This window comes from Ruditapes philippinarum, unplaced genomic scaffold (assembly GCF_026571515.1).
Source record: "Ruditapes philippinarum isolate M1 unplaced genomic scaffold, ASM2657151v2 ctg5554_1_1_1_1, whole genome shotgun sequence".
NCBI classification, from domain to species: Eukaryota; Metazoa; Mollusca; class Bivalvia; order Venerida; family Veneridae; genus Ruditapes; species Ruditapes philippinarum.
This window is the reverse complement of record NW_026854065.1, coordinates 1-24562: the sequence shown is the minus strand read 5'-3', so window position 1 is coordinate 24562 and position 24562 is coordinate 1. Positions and strand designations below refer to the sequence as shown.

The 24562-nt window shown below is 30.9% G+C and overlaps 1 protein-coding gene across 1 annotated transcript in view; it reads left to right on the top strand.

Moving 5' to 3' along the window:
• The window catches only part of LOC132738842 (multiple epidermal growth factor-like domains protein 10), a gene marked incomplete at its 3' end in the record, with an annotated part of 49226 nt that extends 25307 nt beyond the window's left edge, over positions 1 to 23919 (top strand). Inside the window, exons 5-21 of the mRNA XM_060726445.1 lie at positions 672 to 887; positions 1528 to 1704; positions 1976 to 2110; positions 5525 to 5674; positions 6114 to 6257; positions 8458 to 8601; positions 10837 to 10980; positions 12077 to 12217; positions 15048 to 15185; positions 17852 to 17995; positions 18633 to 18770; positions 19720 to 19840; positions 20190 to 20293; positions 21422 to 21576; positions 22307 to 22394; positions 23343 to 23419; positions 23883 to 23919. Coding sequence (XP_060582428.1) covers positions 672 to 887; positions 1528 to 1704; positions 1976 to 2110; positions 5525 to 5674; positions 6114 to 6257; positions 8458 to 8601; positions 10837 to 10980; positions 12077 to 12217; positions 15048 to 15185; positions 17852 to 17995; positions 18633 to 18770; positions 19720 to 19840; positions 20190 to 20293; positions 21422 to 21576; positions 22307 to 22394; positions 23343 to 23419; positions 23883 to 23919 — 2253 coding nt within the window. The remainder of the gene's footprint in view (positions 1 to 671; positions 888 to 1527; positions 1705 to 1975; positions 2111 to 5524; positions 5675 to 6113; positions 6258 to 8457; positions 8602 to 10836; positions 10981 to 12076; positions 12218 to 15047; positions 15186 to 17851; positions 17996 to 18632; positions 18771 to 19719; positions 19841 to 20189; positions 20294 to 21421; positions 21577 to 22306; positions 22395 to 23342; positions 23420 to 23882) is intronic.
• Positions 23920 to 24562: the final 643 nt, after the last annotated feature.

Genomic DNA, 24562 nt, shown 5'->3' with positions numbered 1-24562 from the left:
GTACAACATCAAAGAACCTACATATTTTCTGCGATATGTGTATATATTTTTTAAAATATAGGTACCAGAAATTATAGCATCAAATATTTCTATACATTTAAAAATTCGATCACCGATTTATCTTTAAATCAGGAATAGAACGGCTGCCATGAACAATGATGTTTAAACTTTGAAAATATTTTAAAAAGACATCTATTTTCAAAAGTTTTAAAAACTACTTTGACGTAAACAAAATAATACAAAGGCAGCTAAATACTAGTAGATATAATTTCAAGTATACCACTCGATTTAAAGTTTTCTTTATATTACCATTATTAGAATAATAGTTTTTCTTCCTTTTCCGTAATATTCAATATACAAAAAAAATATTGTACATTGAACTTCACAGGATTCACAACAGACGAAATTTGATATTACTCATCACCATTAAACAAAACGTAGTAGTTGTTAAATACAGACCTATCAGTTACGGTTGGGTATTTAAGTATACCACAAAACTCAAACATATATCGTGCGGTCTCTTATAAAAATACTACCGTATAATAAGTATGAAATTTACCAGGTGAATCGGAAAATAAATGCGTATACCTTATTGATTTCAACTAAAAGCGTACATTTACTATTTATTATTTATGTTGATGATGCTTGATTATTACATTTGGTCATTTCAGGCAGAAATTTAGCGTTTAAACGTAAAGCCTCTCAAGTATCGATACATAAAACCTGTCCGCTTAATGCATGTAAAGCCGAAAATGCTGTTGACGGGATAAATAATGAACAGGTTTGGTCGAAATGCAGTTACAGCTCTGATGTAGAAAATGCTTGGTGGGATGTAGATCTTGGTACTGAAGCGATAATTCATAACATTCAAATTGTGGCTGTTAAAGGTATCATAATTGAGTTATGTTTTTTTTCTTTCATATTCTGCCAAAGCATTTCATATTTAAAATGGTTAACCTCAATAAGCTATTTGTTTACGGAAACTAATGTCATTTCATCCATAACTATTTTATAACAATAGCGTATAAATTTACTGGTTTAATAACAACGGCAAAACAACGTCATCCTAAGCACATAGTTCCCTTCTAATATGACGTCATTTTTACGCTGTTTATTCATAAAATGCGCTAAAATGACGTACATGTATGGCATGCGACCTCTCTGGCAATCCCCCCCACCCTCCAATCCAAATAAAATTTCCGGCATGGTGGAAACTCACGAAACGTCAGTCTGCTATCTTAAATGATGATCAATGTTTCCGCTCTGGCTTTCGTTTAATGTTTAGCGTTTATGTGTATTAGAGCTTGATCGCATATGAATGGTTCTTTAATAAAATAAACGTCCATAGTAACGTCGCATTATCTTCACAGTATTAAGATTCTTTCGTTTGAATTATGCATGAAAAGTTTAACGAAGTAAGACACATTGTATCTAGCCATCGCAACAATAATTACTAAAATTTCTGTTCGGGGATTCGTTTAACATTCCATTGAAATGTTCTTATGTAACTGTGTGTTGTTATTACAGATGCAAAAAGCAAGTATCAAATTGAAATAAAAAGCAATACAGGTGTTAATAATTTCCATCGTGCGGTAACTGCAGCAGCAAATGTAGACATAAATATAAATGTGATTGGCAGAGTTGTTCACTTGGTGAGGGAAATGAATAGACGGATACAGCTATGCGAAGTTTATGTCTATGGGGGTAATATAACTAAACAGATTCGTAATCTCATATTGTTAAAGACAATTAATTTAATATGAATCTCATTGATTTGTATTAACGCTCAGAGTTCCACATAATGTCACATAAAGATATGTATCTTTTTTTAACGTTAACTTAAACATTGAATTAAGTATTAAATTGGTTGTACTCTTTTATTGAATATACATGTTTAAGTCATTACATCTTAAAATGATAAACGATATAATGGTTTGCTAACATTCCTATTATTTGGCATTGTTACCTACTTTAGATTGTCAGGAGAATATGTGCGGATACGATTGTAAGAAACCTTGTCATTGTCGAGATGCAACAATATGGGACAAACTATCAGGAAATTGTTCCAATGGGTGTAAAGACGAATGGGAAGGTACTCAGTGTAACATACGTACGTTGGCAATGTCTTGTCTTTGTTCATATTGTATTAATTTAGAATAATTTAATAATCAATTTTGTTGAAAATCCTTTATAATGATGGACTGAATACTCCCGCTGAATTCATTATTCAGGTAACTTATATGCCTTTCTGTCGGTAAATATCTCATTATATCTAATGGCTCAATAGTCGATTAATGTTTTACTATTTGAATAGCCAAAAAATTATTCTTTTTTTTTAAAAAAATACAGCCTTATGAAGGCAATTCAAAATACTACTTTTGCTCGTTTTAATTAAGGCGCGGCAATAACGCACCGTATACAAGTTGATGTCAAACGTTCAACGACATCGCAAACGCTGTGCAAACTGCAAACCCTGCGCTGCAATGCATCTTCTAACTATTATAGTAAAGTAATGATATTTTAATCATGAAATATCACATAAAGAACAAAATGCAACATTTATTTTTATACTCAAGCGTAATAAAACAGCCAACGATCTATGGTCATTAAATATGTGTCTCATTCTATTTTAAGATTGGAAACCGTGAATATGATACTTCAACCGGTTAACTACTGTTTTGACCAATGAGAATGTTCTATTTTAATGTTATAAGTTCAATAAGTTCTTTTGAAGAAAGGATCACATTTACTTGACCCTTTAATAGGGAATGCAGCTTCCTATGCATAGTTTGTGCAATGCTTTAATTAAATTAGACATCATACAAATACGGACTTTTTAGTCGGTGAATATTATGTGATATCTACTGAAAAAAATTAATATTGACCGAGCGATAGCTAAAAAGTACATATCTGTTCAATTATATAATTTTTGAATATTTTTATACTTTTATATGGCTTATCAAATCTGCAATACGACGAAAATCAACATTTTTTTCAGCTTTTCTAGTTTTTCGATAATTTCACCATGTCTTTTAAATGAGCGCATTGGCACGCTAATTCGTATTGTTCTTTAAAATGTTAAAGATCCTGTAACACAATTGTGTCATGGTTTTATTTCATAAATATGATGCTCAAACTAAGATTTGTCAATATTGTAAGTTCAAACAAGCATTATTTATAAAGATATTAACGAATTTAACATTTTATGTAAATAAAGGGAGGTAATTAGAAATTGATGTTCTACAAATTCTAAGTCAAATTTTCCAATAAGAAATGAATGCATGTAATTTAATATGATTAAATATAATGTGCACAAATATTTGCAGTACACATTTTACATATTCTTCGATGTTTGAAAATTGTTTTATTTGCATAATTATATATATATATATATATATATATATATATATTATATATATATATATATATATATATATATATATATATATATATATATATATATATATATATATATATATATATATAAGCAATAAACTTATCAATAAAAATGTAGATTAATCACAAAGAACTGGCTGACTTCTACAAGTTAAAAGCACTAGAGACTCAATATCTCTATCGTAAAAACATCAATGTGTGATTAAAATGCATACACACATCTAAAACTGAAAATAAAACAATAAAACAGCAAAGAAATACTTAAATTTTAAATAGAACTCTAGTCTTTATTAATAAAATAGATAATGAAGTGTAATTTTATCTTGATGCTGTCTCTTTGATAGCTTTAACTTCATTAAACATTGATTAATTTGAAAGCATGGAACTTTATGTATTTTTCAGAGACATGAATAATTATAATCAGAACACCTGGACCATATGCTTACGCTTAAAATATTAAAAAAAAGATGCATTTTCCTAAATTATGATACGTTTTGCTTAATTACGATCCATTTGGCATTATATCAAAGAAGAATAACATAACCATAACCTTTATTGAATTTCCATGAAATGCCTGATACAAAAACTCAAAAGATCATAACACAAAAGTTTATCATATTTTCAGTACAATCAAAGTTATTAAAATCTGCATATCTTGAATAGACAAACCCCTATTCTGTGCTTTCAGCACTTTATTGAAATATGTTCTTGGTATTCATAATAAGTTTTGTAATGTCATACTCATAGGAGAGTTAAGACAGTATCTTATATCTATTTTAACACTGTTTATGTGTGTGTGTTTGCATTTGTTTACCCTCGCCATCGGAAAGAAACCATATGGGCCAGCATAACACTGTTTAGTATTTTCAACGGCTAGATATTGCAAATTAGTTCCTTGTTGTTAACTTAAAAAGAGATCAAACAACAATTAGAAATGCAGTTTGATCTTAGATTGTAAAACAAAACTTAACACCTAGATACAAATGTAGTTGATGTCAAATTAAGTAAACTATAGCTTTCACTGCTTGTTTTATTGCAATACATATAAAAACTTTTAGAACAGTATCTTGTTTAATTGATACTGTCTGAGAAATGTACTTTCTGTTTCTCAACTTTTTCGCCACGTTAACTACACTTTATGAGAGACATAAACTCACTGCTGCATGGCAGCATTAAATACAATCGGTGACAATTGAACAGTGGTACCATTACATTATCTTCAGAGGCACTCTGTTTGTACTGTTTGTAACAACAGAATGTGGTACTAAGTAGATAAGAGTGACCGGTGCTTTTGCAGCTTTGGACACTTGTTTAATTGCTCAAATTGCGGTAAAGTACGAATTTCTGATTGGTCAAATTACATCTGCAATAGCAATATAACGGTTATTTTCGTCAGTCTTCGGATAAGCTCTCGGTTCACTCGGTCGGTGATATTGTATAGTCTGATTTTATTGACCTGTCAATTATGAATATATTAAACACGGGGGAGAACTGTTACACAAAGGATGGAGTTCTTATGATAACTTGTCTAGAGTTCTTATGATAACTGTCGCGTAAATTAAATTAAACATCTTACTGCGTACATCTCGGGAATTTACCGAAAATCTTCCGAAGATTCATATATTCTGTGCATTGACTGTATAATCATTATGCAATTGACAGGTTAATAAATCAAACAATACTTATAATTTATACTGTCACTATTTTTCGAATCATGAAATAGTGGAACGCTATTCAGAAAAAAAAACGATAATCGATTTATACAGTTTAAAAGATTAAAAACGGAATGGAACACTGTTCGCAGTGTTAAATGAAACGTAAATGGAATTTTCTGAATATCCTTCCACCGATTTGTTCACATATTTTTATAAGGCTTAAAATACGATTCATTTACTTCAGTTTGATACGTAAAACGGGTTGAATACCTTTAAAATGTAGTGCATCATTGTGACGCTTTATTAAATATATTGTAAACGGACGGAAATTTATTACAACATTCGACTTCCTTAAACGTAATAAAAATATATTTGTGCATGACAAAAACTCTAAAAAATAATATATATTCGAATTTTTGTTTAAAAAGCGTAATGCATATGCATTGATATATACCTACAATAATTATAAAAAGGTTGCAGTGACGGTTACTATGGACAGGGTTGTTCAAAAACATGCAGCGTTAACTGTCTTAAAGAGCAAGGACGTATACTTTGTGATTCTGTCAATGGTAGTTGTATACATAAATGCAATACAGGGTGGAAAGGACAACTTTGTAATCAAGGTAGTACTATTGATTTCGGGTCTTGTTCAGCTATAGGAAGTAAAACACATTATAAACGTTGAAAATATGCGCTGCATACTGAAACATTTAAAGCTTGATTTATCTCCCTTAACTTCAGTCATATAACTGAACAGATCTACGATAAGTTGTGTTAAAAAAAGCAAATGGCCTTAATTAATTATTGTGTTATTGTGTACTCCAATAAATAAGATGAATATAAAAAGGATAGTTAAATATTTGCCAATTTCCTATTTTTTATTTTATTATAAGATACTTTTTTTCAGAAAAGAGATATAAATTGTCATGAGTATTTACAAATAATTTTTATGTCGCCGTTATTGTTTTCTAAGCATTGATTGATTTAATACATTTAAGCGAAATTTCATGCTGTTAAATAGTAAATTTAAACATTCAATTGTATACTAATCTTTGAATCCAGAGTGTGACGCTGGTGAATATGGCAAAAACTGCAAAGGAAACTGTAGCGAACATTGTGCAGAAGGAGCAACAAATTGTAATCGCATGACTGGGTTTTGCCTATCAGGCTGTAAACCGGGATGGAATGGATCACTTTGTGACAAAGGTTAATTCATTTTGTTATTATTCCATAATAAACATGATGTTTATATAAGCAATAAACTAAACAATATAAATGTAGATTGATCACAAAGAACTGGCTGACTTCTACAAGTTATAAGCACCAGAGACTCAATATCTCTATCGTAAAAACATCAATGTGTGATTAAAATGCATACACACATCTAAAACTGAAAAATAAAACAGCAAAGAAATACTTAAATTTTAAATAGAACTCTAGTCTTTATTAATAAAATATAATGAAGTGTCATTTTATCTTGATGCTGTCTCTTTGATAGCTTTTACTTCATCAAACATTGGTTAATTTGAAAACATGGAACGTTATGTATTTTTCAGAGACATGAATAATTATAATCAGAATACCTGGACCATATGCTTACGCTTAAAATATAAAAAAAAAACAGTTTTCCTAAATTATTATACGTTTTGCTTAATTACGATCCATTTGGCATTATAGCAAAGAAGAATAACATAACCATAGCCTTTATTGAAATTTCCATGAAATGCCTAATACAAAAACTCAAAAGATCATAACACAAAAGTTTATCATATTTTCAGTACAACCAAATTAATAAAATGTGCATATCTTGAATAGACATACCCCCATTCTGTGCTTTCAGCACTTTATTGAAATATGTTCTTGGTATTCATAATAAAGGAGAGTTAAGACAGTATCTTATATCTGTTTTAACACTGTTTATGCGTGTGTTTATGTGTTTTAGACCTGTATATTGTTTTATTGATACTGTCTGAGAAATGCACTTTCTGTTTCTCAACTTTTTCGCCACGTTAACTACACTTTTTGAGAAACATAAATACACTGCTGATTGGCAGCTTTAAATACAGTTGGTGACCATTCAGCAGGAGTATTATTTTAGTTATTTTCATAGACACCCTGTTTGTACATTTAACAACAGGATATGGTAGAAAGTAGATAAGAGTGTCCGATTAAAATCACACTGTTAAGCAAAGATAAATAAACTTAAACAATATTATACAATTTTGAGCCCCAAAAAAGGAACATGGGAGAGGTATTTTTGCAGCTGTGGACAGTTTGTTTAATTGCTCAAATGACGGGAAAGTACGAATTTCTGATTGGTCAAATTACATCTGCAGTAGCAACATAACGGTTATTTTTGTCAGTCTTCGGTTCACTTGTTCCAATTATAGTGCTAAGTGATATCGTAGCTATAGTGTGTAGCTTGTTACTTTTTTCGATACATTTTATAGTTAAACGCTATTTTTAAACAATAATCGATTTATACAGGTTAAAAGATTAAAAACGGAATGAACCACTGTTCGTGGTGGTCAATGTCACGTAAATGGTATTTTCTGAATTTTTCTTCAACCGATTTGTTCACAGCAATGTTTTTTGTTGTTGTATTTTTTAGACTGGTTCTAATGCTTTTAGGCTTAGAATACGATGCATTAACTTCAGTTTGATATGCAAAAAGAGTTGGATGCCGTAAAAATATAGTGCATTCATTGTGACGCTAAATTCATTATCGTTATAGGGATTATTACAACCTCCTTATTCCTTAAACGTAACAAAAATACTTTTGCACATGAACAAAAATCTTAAAAATAATATTTTAAGTTTTGTTTGAATAGCGCCATATATTTGCACTAATTTATACCTGTATAAATATATAAAGGTTGCAATGACGGTTACTATGGACAGGATTGTTCAAATCCATGCAGCATTAACTGTCTAAAAGAGCATGGGCGTAAGCTATGTGATTCTGTAGTTGTTTACATACCCGGTAAATGCAATGTAGGGTGGAAAGGACAAATTTGTAATCGGGATGAAACTGTTGATTTCGGGTCTTGTTTAGTAATAGAGGGTAAAATTATGATATGTACTCTATACTGAAACATTTAAAACTTGTTTTATCCCCACTTCGCTACAGTCATATGATTTTACTCACTACGATAAGTTGTGTTGAATAGAGCAAATGACTACGATTATTTTGTTATTGAGTACTCCAATCAAAATATAATGAATTCTAAAAGGATAGTTAATAATAATAGTTCCTATATTTCTTTTTGTACGATAATTATTGCGTGTTTTTTTTTAAAGTCGAATTTATTGAATTCTATTATCAATTCATTTTATCAAATTGTCATGAGTTATTTATAATGAGTAAATTTATTCATTGAATTGTATACTTTTCTTTTGAAACTAGAGTGTGATGCTGGTAAATATGGTAAGAACTGCAAAGAAAAGTGTAGCAAATATTGTAACAATGGAGCAGCAAATTGTAATCGCACGACTGGGTTTTGCCTATTAGGCTGTAAACCGGGGTGGAATGGATCACTTTGTGACAAAGGTTAATACATTTTGTAATAATCAAATAATAAACATGATATTTATATAATAAATAAACTAATCAATATATAAGTAGATAAATCAAAAAGAAATAGCTGACCTCTACAAGAAGCAGGCATTAGTGGCTCAATATCCATATCATAAAAAAATCAATGTGTGAATAAAATGCATACACAGATCTAAAACTAATATTTTAGAAGTGAAACAAAAAACAATAAAATCGCAAAAAAGAAAGTAATTCTATATTAAATAAGACTCTAGTCTATATAAATTAAAAAGATAATGAAGTGTCTTTATATCTTGATGCTGCCTCTTTAATACTTTACTTCATCAGAAATTTATTACGTGCAATGATGGATCGTAATGTATGTATTTCAGAGACCTCATTTTTTAACCCTAAAATATCGTTTAATATTCTGAAGAAACATGTCTTTTTTCCTCAAAGTAACGATACGTTTCCGTTAAATCACGATCTGATCCATTTGGCATTGTACTTTGTACAAAGATACATGTTCTTGTTTTCATGCAAATAGTGTAAATAATGTAAGGGCGGACATTGAAAACTTATTCCTAGACAAACTAAGAAAATGTGTTCCATTTTTACATTGTGTTAATTAATGCTGGCGGCAAACGTGTTAAGCTCGACATTTTTCAAAGAACAAATAGAGGGATTGTTACAGTCATGTCAGCATTGCCGAAGCCGTCCGCGAACTTTAACCGTGATCATAAATTTTTAACTTGTTGGTATTTTGTCTTCTTACTTGGCCAATACAGTGTTTGGACAAGTAGATAACACTAAACTTGACCTTTCTTCATAAATGATCTTGACTTGTAAGGTCTAATGTCTAAATTTTGTTGATTTTTGATGACTTTTTTCTATTTTGTTGTTTTTTTAATGGACTGTTCTCAAACTTAAACACAATACTCTTTAGGATAGACCATTAAGTTAACCGGACAGATTTTGACACCCACTCATAAATGACCTTAACCTTGAAAATGTTGAAATGCTCGTTTTTGCTGTAACTGGCAAAAACTTGTTATAAATGAATTAATTTACTTCATATTAAAATCAGCATTCTTTACGATAAGACCTTCATGTATGTTAAACTCAAATTGACCTCGATTGAAAGTTAAAATTATTGCAATATCTCTGATTTTAATATATTTGACTGTAACTTGGTACTAAGGTAATGGATTATCTTCATACTCAGGTAAAACAACCATTTGGACAAAACCTTCGAAAATATGAACCGACTTTGACCTTCAGCTTTGAATAACCTCAACCCTCCACATCAAATTATTGAATTTTGGTTAGATTATCACAATTTTGTTATTCATGTTTAAACTTGGAAGATGTGTTACCAAACAACCATTAATTAAATATAAATTAAATAATTTAGCATTGACCTTGACTTTAAATTGACCATGACTTCTCTTGGGTTTTTTTCCTGTAACTGGTGATAACTTTGTTATTAATAAATGGATTAATTTCATATTTCTTTAGTTACAACATCTTTAAGTCAGGACATTCACGTTTATCAAACTCAATTTGACTTTGGCTTATATATGACCATGACCTTGAAGTTGAATATTGTGTTTTCAATGATTTTTGCTATATTTGGCTGTAACTTGGTTATTATTCAACGGATTATCTTCATTTTGGACTCAACAACCTTTTCGACGATTCCTTTTGAAAGGTTAACTGATCTTGACTTTGTTTAAATTGAAAAAATAGTTCGTCATAAATATAAAGTTATATGAAAACAATTGTTTACAAGAAGGACTTATGTAAGCTTAATGTGTCAGGTTAGAGATACAGCGTGAAATATATTTTGCTTTCACATTTTATTAAAGGTTTCTCAACAAGGTAAACTGTAATACTATTTATACACAGGAAACATTGTATACCGATATATATTTATTAGTCTGATATATTTATTTAATATCATAACATTACCTTTGCATAATTGCAACTAACTGTTTGAAGATATGTCTTATATTTACCTAATCTAAATTTGGATTGAATTGGAACTTATAAAATATCTCGTTTTCGGCTTTTCTGTTATAGCTTACACGGTCACCTATTTAGGTTCACATTTTCCAATTTTATGGAAAATTCAATAATACAAAAACACTTTAGGGAAAATAATTTCTTGGTAAAATAGAGAAAATAACTTTTTTTGTAGGACATCGAAATCAGTTTGTTTTGCAATGCCTATTTTCAATTGTTGCTTAGAATGTAAAGATGGTTACTACGGTGAAATGTGTATCGAAACATGCAGTGGTCATTGTAACGGTGGAAACAAAAATTGTAGAAATATCGATGGACATTGTTTACTAGGTTGCAAAAATGGATGGAAAGGAACAAATTGTGATTCTGGTATTTATGAAACGTTATACATAAAATATACAATTTAATTTTTTGCCTGTTTTCTTTAATATTAAGACAGCAATTACATTGTTTTATTTTATGTTCTGTTATCTATATTTATTATGAAATGTCGTTGCTTTGCTGTTTTGTCATTATTTACATCATAATCAATAACTAATACTGGTTATTAAGGGTATAAATCAATACTGAAGTGCATACTAATTGATTTGAATGGTATACATATGATAAGCTGTCCATATCATTATAAAAAGAATGTCGAGCTGGGACGTTTGGTAAAGAATGTAAGGAGAACTGGTTTTTAAATTGCATGCAAAATGTTTGTGATCATGTCAACGGCAATTGTAATGAGTGTAAACCTTGTTACCTTGGAAAAAGATATCTTATAACATCAGCACTTGAGTAATGTAAATGAAACTATGTGATCATAATGTAATCATGACACCATCATAATGTAATTATGACATCGCTTGCTGCATGTATTTTGATTTTCAACACATATTGGAAGTCTACTAAATAACACCCTACAACAAGTTGTATGCTCGTGATATTTTTTATTTCTTTTCTTTTTTTTGTATCATACACTTTGTTTTTATACTTTAAAGCTACATAATGTTTGTTATTTAAAGGCCAGTTAACTAGCTTTACTTCGACCGAGTATCTTCTTTTAAAGATACCTCTTGTCTTTAAGTAATTGTCCTTTTAATTATTTTTTTACTTTTGACTTTTCTCCGGAGCATAACTAAAAACTTGAAACTTCATATTTTTTAGACTTCATTGATAACAAATTACCAACATGTTTCATGATTTGGCAGTTATTGCCCTTGTACTTTTTTACTAGCTATTGCGTGGAGTTATTTTTTAGCCACAGCATATTATAGTTAATACGATGAATTTATTACTCTGTGTAACTGTAATTAATGTTTTAATGTTTAATTCAACGTATTTTCTCGATTTATATGTATTTATTTCTTCAAATAAAGCATGTAAAGATTGTTATCTGATTATAAAATGAAAAGTGTTTTGTTGTGTTTTTTTCACATTTTTTGTATTGATTATTTGAACATGTTTTGCAAATTATATTTAGAATGTAATGCTGGTCATTATGGTGATGATTGCACCAATCTATGCAGTGTTCATTGTAAAGAGGGAAGAATATGTAGACATACAGATGGAGAATGTTTGAATGGTTGCCAGGCAGGGTGGAATGGTAAAAAATGTGATTCAAGTAAGTAAACTGAATTACATAATATGTTTTTGTATTGACTATGATAGGCGATCATATTAACATAATGTTAAGGATGGGTTTTTTTGTTCGTTATTTTTTCTTTTTGTTGTTGGTATTGTTTTTTGTTGTTGTTGCTGCTGCTGCTGCTTTTCTTTTCTTTTTTAGGGTCGTTAATATTCGTCGTATGTAGTCCGTTGTCCCTCCACATTAAATTCATTAACACTCTAGAGGCAACATATTTACCTCAGTTGTCATCAAACATAGTCAGGATGTTTGTCCCAGTGTCTCAGACAAATAAGAACATGATAAATATGTTTATGTAGGTAAAGTTTAAATATAGGTCATCTGGGGTCAAAAGCTAGATTACATTGCCCAAATAAGAAAAAAAAAACATTGTTATACTCCAGAGGCTACTGTTTTAGTCTAAATATCCTGGAATTTGTCAGAAAAGTGTTAATATGATTTATAGCTCAAGTTCGAATATGGGTCACCTTAGGTAAAAACTAGGTCACACAGCCCAAATATGGAAAAACCTTAGAGGCTACAGTTTTAACCTGAAAATCGACCGAAAAGTTGTGTAAATTATTTCTAGTTTAAATTGGAATATGGGTCATCTGAGGTAATAGAAACAGTTGGTCACACCGTCAAAATATGGAAAAAAAACCTTAACATAGGCTACTGTTCTAGTCCAAATATCCTGGAAATAGGTCAAAAAGACTCTTTATATTCTAGCTCAAGTTTAAATATGGGTCATTTAGGGTCAAAACCTTGGTTATACAGCCCAAATATGGAAAATATTTTTTCACTCTAGAGGTAATATTTTCAGCACAAATACCATTAGGGTTTGTCAGAAAGGTTGATTTGATAATTTCTAGCTCAAGTTTGAACATGGGTCATTCCGGGCCAAAAACTAGATAAAACAGACTAAATATGGAAACAACTTGCAATTGCTCTTGAGGTTTCATATCGAGCCTAAATAAAACAATCGCCAATAAGTTTTTGGACTTTTTGGTGAGAGGCTAAAGTTGGACTCAGGCCGATCTTAAGGTACCGTGTAACCGACGTTGAAAAGCCTTTGACATTATCTCAATCCATTGAGATGTTACAGCGTTTTGAAGAAAGAATCAAAGCAAAATAGTAATTTGACAATTTTGAGATGTCCACTCTTTTCCATGGTAACAGGAAATTTAAGATTAAGCGTGCTGTTATAGAGGCAATGGTCCAGTCAACACTTGTGTCAAGTTTGATGAATATTAAAGCATCTTTTATAATTTCAAAGCAATTACAGGAGGCTTTAGCTTTTCAATGAAAACAGCCATTTTTCACAAAATTCTCATGCAGTAAGGGGTTACCCATTCTTTAATATAGACGTTTTTCACGTATTTTTATCTCCGCCCCCCCCCCACACCTTATTAAGGTCTCAAATGGTGAAAAAACTATTTAGACCCAAACACTTGTTTTTCGTTTGCGAAATGTTGTTAAATTAGTGATCACTTTTTCGGCGCCGTCTTCTATCAAAAAGATGCATCAGCGGATGTCAGAGGGAGAGCCTCCTTTTGCTTGGGTCTTTGAAGGAGGAGGCAGCCAAAGAATATTTTGGACTTGTGAGAGGCTAAAATTTGCCTCAGGTCGATCTTTAGGTAACGTATAACCAATTCTGAAAAGCCCTTTTGACTCTATCTCAAACAAATGAGAAATTGCAGCACTTTGAAATCATTTTTGATGGAAAAAAAACTATGCAAAATATTGATTTTCGGCAATTTTGAAAAAGTGGTCAACAACATTTCTCAAACAAAACCGAGTGTTAGAGGCCTGAATGAGGCATTTTTTCACCATTTGAGACAAAAAAGGGGTTGAAAAAGGCATTAAAAGACGTGCATATCAGATAATTGGTAACAGAAAATGATGGAAATACCTGAGATTACCTAAATTCGCATTTTTTCTAAGTTTAAACATGGCCTAACATATAATTTTGAAGAAAAAATGTAGTTTTGTAGATTTTTTTTTTAATCCATTACCGCATGAGAATTTTGTGAAAAATGGCTATATTCATTGAAAAGTCTCCCGTAACAAGTTCAATTTGTTATAAAACTTTAAAACAACTGCTTCAATACTAATCAAACTTGGCACAAATGTTGACTGGGCCATTGCTTTTATAACAACATGCTAAGTCTTAAATTTCCTGTAACCATGGCAACGATGGATCATCTCAAAATTACCAAAAATCACTATTTTGCGTTAAGTTTTCCATCGAATTGATTTCAAATTGCTCCAACTTCTCAATGGATTGAGATAGAGTCAAAGGTTTTTTAGCGTTGGTTACAACAAAAAGGGACACATCCCCTTTCTGGCAGCCCCCTGATGTATCTTTTGGATAGGGGGCGGCGCCGAAAAGCGGCAACTTTTTTCAACAACATTTCTCAATCAAAACAAGTGTTGGGGGCCTAATTAAAGGATTTGTTTTAAACGTTTGAGACAACAAAAAGGGGGTGAAAAAGGCGTTTAAAGGCGTGTATATCGGGTAATGGGTTAAAGAATATTTGAAAATTTATGAAACCTTATCTAAACCTTCATTTCATCATTATTCTCATAATCAATGTCTTCGTGGATTTAACTTTGCTTTAACTTTTCTTTTACTTTTTCTTGTTCCTCTAAAATTCTTTCTAGAAGCAATAATCAGTTATCGTAAAAATTGCAATCTTTTATACGTTTTGATAGGTTAACTAAAACTTGTTTTGCGTAATTGTGTAGTACTCTGCTTCTGCGGATTCAGACAACATTATTATATGTATATAAAATATAATAAATTATTTCCTGATGTCGCTAATAGAATGTATGTCTGGGAAGTTTGGTCCGGGATGTAATGAAACCTGTCCTTCGAATTGTAAACGTGATGACTGTGGGTATGTTGATGGCAAATGTAAGGGAGGGTGTATACCGGGCTTTCAAGGAGAGAAATGCAACACAAGTAAGTTGTTTCCGATATAATCTGGTTGTTCAAACTCAGTGATTTCAATACTTGAAGTGTTATTAGTTGAATGTTGCTAAATTGCTTAATTGTGGAATATGGTGTAAGATATGTTGCACTTCCCTTTATCTCATAGTCCTTTGTCTAAATGTAATTTTCTCATAGTATGTTTTTTTATCATTTCATTTTCTAAGGGTATAATTCATCGCAATTCCTTACTTACCATAATGCATTTTTTAATCTATCGTTGCTACCTGATATTTAAGAACCATTGTAGACAGAACATCTGCAATGTACAACAAACAAGACTTATTGTAAACTTACATTTTAAAAGTAAGACGGGGTTGATTTGAAGATTTTAAATTCTGTGTACAAATGTCTAATTATGCCTCAGTCGGAGGGCACTTCTTGACACTTTAGGCTTGGTGGATTTTTGTAATTTTTTAACGCGAATTTCCATAAAATTTGCTTCGAGCCAATCTATCAATCTTTGTCGCAACAGACAAAAATGGTTTATTCAGAATTTCAGACATGGCATTGCTTTATGAATTTATGCATTACAATCTACTTTTTCACAAAAATATTTATCTTATTAAGCAACGAGCACATACAAAGAAAAATTGATACGTGATTCGGATTTTCAACTGTTGTAGAAAACAAATGTCAAAACTGAATTTGTATATAACCTGTGACTGTGCACATCATTTGATGGCGTCTTTAATGTGCAGCATCAACATTTAACATGTGTACTCCTCATTCATGATTTCATGTTATACATAGTTCAGTTTGTATTAACATGATGCAATAATAATGACAGGTATTAGTTTTGCAATTTAAATATATATATAACGGAAGAAATTCGTAGGTTTTATTTAAAATTACAATTAGTTATTTATCTATAGACCTTTTTCACTACGGTATTTCCAAAGTAACGGATGTTGCTTTTGTGCTCTCTCATATATAAAGGCTTGAATAGGCGTGCTTTTAAAATATGTCACCCGGAAAAAAGTAATTTTAGGATGACTTACAGTGGTAAATATGTAAAACGTGAATTGATTTTTACGAATAAAACAGATCATAGGAAAATATGCAGGACGTATTATTCAATGATCAAAAAGCGCATACAAAAGTCCTCTTTTTAAGGTAACATTAGACGACTTTTCGTCAGCTATACTCCCGTATTTATAATATATTACACAATTAGCAATGTACGCTTTCTTTGCGCACTGAAAGGCAAACAAGTGTCAATCTCTTTTTGTCCTAAGCAGATTGTGCATGTACCAGAAAATACCAATATGGTCAATTTTTCATAGCAACGGACCGCGTCGTAAAAGGGTCTCTGTGACTGTATCCAAAGTTCCTCTTACCATTCTAATGTTAAAGAATGAAATATGAAAAAAATTACGACTTGTAAGGGGTTGAAGGCTGGTAATAAGAATGTTTATCAGGAAATCTTTTTACCTTAATAAATTATTAGACAAATGTAACTTAAAACTTTCTTTGTTTTATTATTATGTGGTTTGGCTCTGGCTGACAGTTAATTACAATGTAAAAACTCATTTTACTTACTTATCAAATGCAAGTATCATTATGGCTTATACAAATATAATTTGTAAAACTTCTTGATATTCTCCTTTACAAATTGATAAAATAAGCACGAGAATGCCCACTGAAAATTCTTAATGTCTTTTTAATGCACTAGTGTCCGTGTATAAATATATAACAAATATAATCAATAATTTAGCTGAATGTCATACGTCTTACAGTACTTTTCATGGTATGAACACGACGTAGATTTTTAACACAATTATTCATCAAAGCAATTTACTTCATATGTTGTAGCTCTCATTGCACTATTCACAGACAGTCTCACAAGCATTATATGATTAGACTGCTTTCCGTTGAGGACTTATGAAATTTGTCTGTTTGACATTACAAATTGCAATCTTCAGTGAGCCCATAACGCAGCCAGTCATGCCGTTTTTAATGGTAGTTTAGTCGATCATACACTAAGCTTCCTTTTCCTGGAAAATCAAAACTAAAACGCAGCAAATTGTATAATATACTTTATGTGATCTTGAAAAACAGGGAAGGGATGGGTGGGTGTTAAAGTTTTTGTAAGAGCTCTAAAATAAGTAAGCTGCTTCACCGAAATCCAATGCAAAGGAAATGTTTCCATGTGCTTTCTTGACGACGTAGTAGTTAATGACGTAAATACGGCGTGGTCAGTTAGTATGGCATGTGGTTTGTCTCGTTTTAAAGGAACACGATGGGGTTAAAAGTGTGGTTTGGTGCACCATAAACCGGTAAAACTCCCCAGTAGTATTTATGCTGCCGACTGTTCCAAGGCGGCACCCCTTTGTGTTCCTTAGATGTATGTCTTGTTGTTTCATACTGTTTTGGTGACACTTTCGTTTGTGTTCCTTGTTGTTTTCTCGTCTACGATAAGTATCTTCCCATTTGCCACTAGTTTATTTCTTTAATTTTGCATGTATGCAAATATTGCTGACCATCAGGTGATCAAAGAATAAAATATGAAACGTTTTACGACTTGTAAAGGCTAGAAGGTTTGTAATAAGAATGTTTATTGTTGTTAAGATAATATTTATTTCAATTTCTTTGTTTAAATACTTTTGTTATGATTTTTTTTTCAAAATGATATCTAGAATGTACGATCGGTACCTTTGGCGAAGAATGTAGCAAGAAGTGTAGTGGTAATTGTGTAGGCGGTAATGTGATGTGTAGACATACAGATGGACACTGTCAAAATGGTTGCCAGGCAGGGTGGATTGGAACAAACTGTTTCTCAGGTTTAAAAACTATTCAATTATTGAATCTATCACTTATTACAATTGCCTTGTAATACATGCATGCATGTATAAAATATAACATTATATAAATCTCGAAAAGGGAAGATTTCTCAGAAATATTTTAGTTTACTGATAACAAAAAATGTTACCACATACATACGGGTTGAAATTCAGCATCCAATGTATTATATTGCTGTGGTCGTGAGTGACGTCAGGGATATGTATAAACTAAACGATGAATTCATACGCATATTCTTCAATAAAAACTATCCGTCCGTTTTTGTTAAGATTTTCATAACGCATTTAACAGAAGTTATTTATTGAAAAGAAAATTGCTTAAGGCTCCTATCTCACTCGCCCTGCATGCAATTCAATGCTTTGCACAATATCCTCGGGCGATATTACACATCAATATATAACATTCATGGAGTATTACTTTTAAATTGTAAGTGGATGTTGGTTCTGAATAATAACAGTTTACTTGCACAATGATTTTACGAAAGGCGCATTTAATTTTTCTGTCCTATTTTTATTGTTGTTTTTATTGATTTTAAACATGTTTATGCAGTTTGATAAAATATTGTATCATGTCAAATTGTTACACTTAAAGACACATCATAATTATCATATTTTTCAGAATGTGACATTGGGTTTTACGGTAAGAACTGCTCGTCGGTGTGTGGTAACTGTCATATCGGAAACCGTTGCGACCACGTTACTGGCATTTGTGATGGAGGATGCCAAACAGGTTACAGCGGCGACTCCTGTTTACAAGGTATTTTACTATAAGCTTTATTTTAAAAGCAAGTTTGTGTTTAAATGTCAGGCTCATTAAAAACAATCCCGGCTTCTGTCAATGTAGATTTTATCTTGATGTCATCATCGGTTCATTTGCATTATCGTTTGCTGACTTGCATGATATTATCAACATATTCAATTGTTAGAACTTTATGATTTATTTTGATTTTTTAACGTTTGAATGTTTATAAATTGTGTTTAACTTTCACAGAGTCAAACAGAGTCATGTGTTCTAGAGACTTAATTTGTAATACAATTTACAGGATAGATATGTGTAATCCCTTTATTTTACGCTAAGTGCAGATAACTCGGTAGACATTATATGTTATTTTTGTTTTGGAGTGATATATGTGGATATATTACCTGTCAAGATTTTATATCACCCGAGCCGCCACTCCAAAACCAAAATAATAATTTTATTACACATCCCCTGCCAAGTTAAGACGATTTTAAAACAAATCATTGCTACTTCAAATGAAACGTTGAAATAAGATTCCCTTTAGGGTACCCCTTCATCACAACATGACATCACATAAATACATGACGTATTTTCTTTCGAACCTAACGAATGTAAACAAGAGAAAAGGAGTAGTCTGTTGAAAGCACTTTTTTGGAATTAATATCAAGCATTCACAAGGTCATATTTGTTTTCAATACTAATGAGAATATGTATCATTACTCTATTTTGGTAAATATTTATCATTTGACAGTTAAAAAGTGCTTGTAAATGGGAATTTACATCGCATAAAATCAAACCGTACGCGCATCGCCACAGCGCATGTTGTTAACAACGTGGGGTACCCAACGGGGAAATTAAGTGTGTATATTACCCGTCTGGCTCGGTAATATCAATTCCTTTCGGGTGATCAATATTCAATCAAAAAGGCGGAAAAATCTGGAAGGGTAATAAATCTTTATATTTACAGCAATGCAAACGTCGAATATTTCGAATTCGATTGTGGCAGGGGGAGTAGCGGTTCTTGTGATCTTTATTTTAATTGGAGTAATTGCTTTCGTTTGGTATAAGCAACGCAATCAGAATAAAAGGTATTGTTTTATTATTGTGTTACTAACTTACCGCATGTGTCTAAATTCTGAAGCAGTGTAAATACAGAACACAAACTGCATCATTTTAGTACAAAATAATATTTAGATTTTTTTAGAAGATTATAAAGACAAAACATCTGAAGATATCTTTACTTTTCTTCCATAATATTTCAACACTATTAAAGAAATAAACATGAATTTTAAGCGCTCATTTCTTGTTTATCTTGTTGGATATTAGAACTTTCAAAGTTAAACGAAACTGTAAAAATTTAAGAAATAATAAAATTCAAGTTCACAATATTGAGTATTTACTGTTTTGATATCGCTTTTCATTTTCTTTTAACCATAGAAAAGATGAACAAAGAGGTGACGTGGAGCTCACGGACGCTGTTGCGACTGCTAGCAATGAAAATAGAAGGCCATCTCATGGTGTAAATACGCAATCAAATACAGGTATGGCGTAATTCAGAGGTAGATCTCTCTATTGTTTTTTAAATTACAAAGGGTTTGAGTATAGAATGCTTTTACGAATGATATCTTAAAAGGTTCACTTAAATTGGTTATAATTAAGTGCTCTCAATAGTAATTTATCAATTAACAGAAAAAAAAGTTCACTGGTCAAACATACCAAAACTAAAGATTTATAAAATGTGCAATCGCTTGTTTACAAATCTTCATGGTCATACCTTTTATAGTATTTGATAAATAAAAGGTCATATAGATTATATTGATGTTTTTGTTATTTTTATGTACCTTGGTAACATTTATATAATTGATCGATCATACACGACATTTCAGTGTTATTTCAATTACATTCTCCGTTTTTAGGCAATTTTTATTTAGGTTTATATTTTTCTCCACCTGACGTAAATCTCTACGTACATCTAAAAGTGTCATGTGAAATGCTCTGTGTCATCTGTACACTTTGTTGTATTATGTTCTAGTCATTTGGTATCATTGATTTTAGCACATAAATTGAATATTACTTAACAAGTGCTATGTTTTTTTTTAATTCAGTAATAGACTTATTCAAGACAAATTTTGCAAATTTCAATTTTCTTTATTGCTCCCTACTTAAAGGAGATGTCTTCTCATTATTAGCGATATTTTGATATGATATATTTGATATATTGTTTAATATGATTTAATACAAGTCATTTGGGATTCATCTTGTCAGAGATAGACATGTGCTCACCTATATATGCTTAAACCACGCGTCTGTTATTGGTTTTATAGTGCTGAAACAATTTAATTTTGATGTGATATATGATGTCCTATATTATTAAAGAATTTTTCAATTCTGTTCAACTCCCAGACAGAAGAATTTGTAGCTTTTACCTTGTATCATGAATAGACTTAAAGTTTCTAAATTTGCTACTGCTTTATATTGACGGGTAATTATACTTATGTCATTTACGATAATGCATATAAATGCCATTTACCATAATGAAAATGAATGACATTTAAGATAATGTAAATAAATGTCATTTAAGATCATGTAAATGTGCACGTACATGAATCAGGGTTGAGATTTTGAAATTGTAGAACATTCAAGGTTTATCTACATGGTTTTGTTTGCAGCAGATGACAGTGGAAGTGCGGCGGCAGCGGATGCAAACATTTACAACAACTTCCCGATGCAAAGTATCACCAGGAATGCCATACAACTGTCAAACCTTCTACCATATGTCAAAGAGAATCTGACCAATCCTGACCACTTTGCAACTGAATTTCAGGTTATTTGATGTTCCTTGTGGTAACGTTTTTGAATTATTTATGTGTTTAGGAAAGATATTGGAGATCTAGATAATTAAATATTCTTATTGATTAAATGTTAAAGTGAATTGGTCCGTATATTCACAAATAACTGTGCTGATATAATTCATTACGTTATGTGATAACAAACCAAGAAAAATTTAAATGATAATGTTTGGTGTTGGTAAGTGTGAGGTACGTGATCTTTTACGACACATCCTTTTATAGCAGATAATAAATTGTTCTAGCACAAAATATTATTATTCATCAGATAATTGTCCAAATACAAAACCTGTATCAAAATTTTGTTCAAGAGAGTGTTTCTATCAGAATATCCAAATGATAAATTTCTATTGTTTCATCAATTTTCGATATACTTTTGGAAAATGTGCCCATTGCAGACCCATTCACTTGAAACTGTATAGTTTGAAAACAATAAGAAAAAGAATTTAAATAGACAATTGAAAAAAAAGAAATAGTTTTTAATTGCGTAACTTATATACATATATACACACATTATGTGCAGAAGAAGAAATTTAACGTTGACAAACCTGAAAGTTCAGATTTTATTTCAATTTATTTAATTGATTGGGCGTTTTAAGATAAATCTTATTGCTTCCAATTGCTTTTGTTTTGTTTTCTAGGGTATTTTTTATTGTTTTATTTTTGGGGGTATTTTTTGCCATAGTTTTTATCTTGGTTTTGTTTCAGGATATACCGTATGGAATGAAAAAGTCGTCTGCTGTTGCCAAGAAATCGTTTAACCGCGGAAAGAACAGATACAAGGATATGCATGCATGTATGAAATTATTTTTGCAGTTATTTACATTATAATAGTATTATCTTATTTCTTTTCAAACCTGAGGAAGAACGGGAATGTAAAAGATTAATTCAAACCTCTTTAAATCAAGACTAAACTTTATTTAAAGTTGCATTCAGGAAAAAGTAAAACGATTGACGATTCAAGTCTTAATGTACATGTTTTCTGCAATCAAAGAGTTATTTTGCAGTACCTATCAAAAATATTTTTACTGTTTGACTAACGCATTAAGGGCGAATTTGCATATTTTGACCTCTTTTTGGTAATTTACGTAGATTATAAGTGCCGTTTGCAATGTGTACAATACTTTCTTTGTTCACTAAACAATCGTTACTTCTAAATATATTTCCAAATTTGTCATAAAATTACCAATAACCTTGAGGCATGCTGCTTTATTTGATTAAGACGATGCTATTCAGAACGCTAACAGAAGGCTGACTTTTCTTCTAAGATGTCGTGCCTGAAATAATGAACGTGGGGTTTTAATCCACCAGTAAGATTGCAAATCGCCATATGACTGACAATCTTTATGGGACTGACAACTTAACAAAATGTCAATTCAAAACAGAACAGGTTCATTAAAAGTTTTGTTTAGGACAAGATAACGACTTCAAAAGTAAAGAAAATTATAAAGAAAATAGCTTAAACAATGTGAATTATTTCAGCAGATGTTACAGTTATTACTATGATAGCAATTTTAACTTTATAATTAAGCCTCTCTAACACTAACTGAATACCGTCATGAAACAGCGTCTTACAAATTCAGTATTTAATGATAACAGCATTATCGTCTGAAACATATTTTCCTACCAATACATTTTATAAGCATATTGAAAATAAAACTATGCATGTATTCAATGGCATTTTGTTCAATAAAGGTAGCTTTATGTCAATTTAATACAATACTTACATATTTTGAATTATCAGATGATGAAACACGTGTTAAGCTGAAAAAACTGCCAAACATACAGGGATCAGATTATATCAATGCGAGTTTCATCAAGGTAAGACCATTTAACATACTTGTATCAATTTTATAAAATGTTTGACAAGGTTGTTCGTTACCGTTAATTATCACATAAATCCTTAAATATCCTGCAGATGTTTCTAAATTCAAAATTTCACCATTTTCATGTTAAATATTGAATTCTGCTTAAGCCGGTGCTAATGGACGTGGACGTTAGTTTGTACTTGAGAGTACCGTTCATGAACAGGCTCAATCAAGCCGAGTCTAGAGAATTTTCAATTTTGCCGCTTTTGACTTTATTAAGGGAATCCTGTTAACTCTATTTTGCTAAACGAAAAGCGACTAAGGCATATTGCATTTTATAAGTGAAAATAGCCTTTTATTCTAATGTGATGACATCAAACATAAAAGTATGTTTAGTTTAAGAAATATCTTTATACATGTATATTATTATGTGCAACATTATTCTTAATAAACCAGGACATTTGTTTGTTGAACAGGGACATCACAAAGAATATGCCTACATAGCGGCACAAGGTAATCAATAACGTTGAAATATTTAAAAAATATGTTAATTAATATCTGAGAAGTATAAGGATACTTCTTTTGCTTTTTATCTCAAAATCCATTAAGCCCCCGAAATGATACTATCATTTTTATATCTCGAACATCTTGTATTTATGGTTTCCAAAAAGTTTCATATCGGTTCTTAAGAAAATTTGTCTTTTGCTTATTTTATTTTTTGGCTATTGGTAAAATCATTGCTAATTAGTATTTTGTATTAAAGTCAAAGTACTACTTTGTTTATATTTTGCTATATTTATGGCACTGCTGCATATGAACGCTACTCTTTTTTAACATTTAAGATGCTCTAAATCCATTTTTTCAACATTATTTATCGCAAGTTTGAATTTACTAAAGGATCAAAGTTTTATTGATTTCTGAGGTATAATGCATGTGTCTTTTATTTGAGAAACAGTGGAGGGTACTTTGCAGATATTTCTATGTCACTAACCAAAACATTTTGTTTCCTTTATATTGAAGTTTTCTAAAAAGTGATTGTCATAATTGATTTGAAAATAACCTACTTGGTAATGAAGTTATGGCAAAAAATATACATATTTATAGATTATTCCTTGAAACCTTAAATACAGATCCCACTATATTTAAAAAAAGGGGG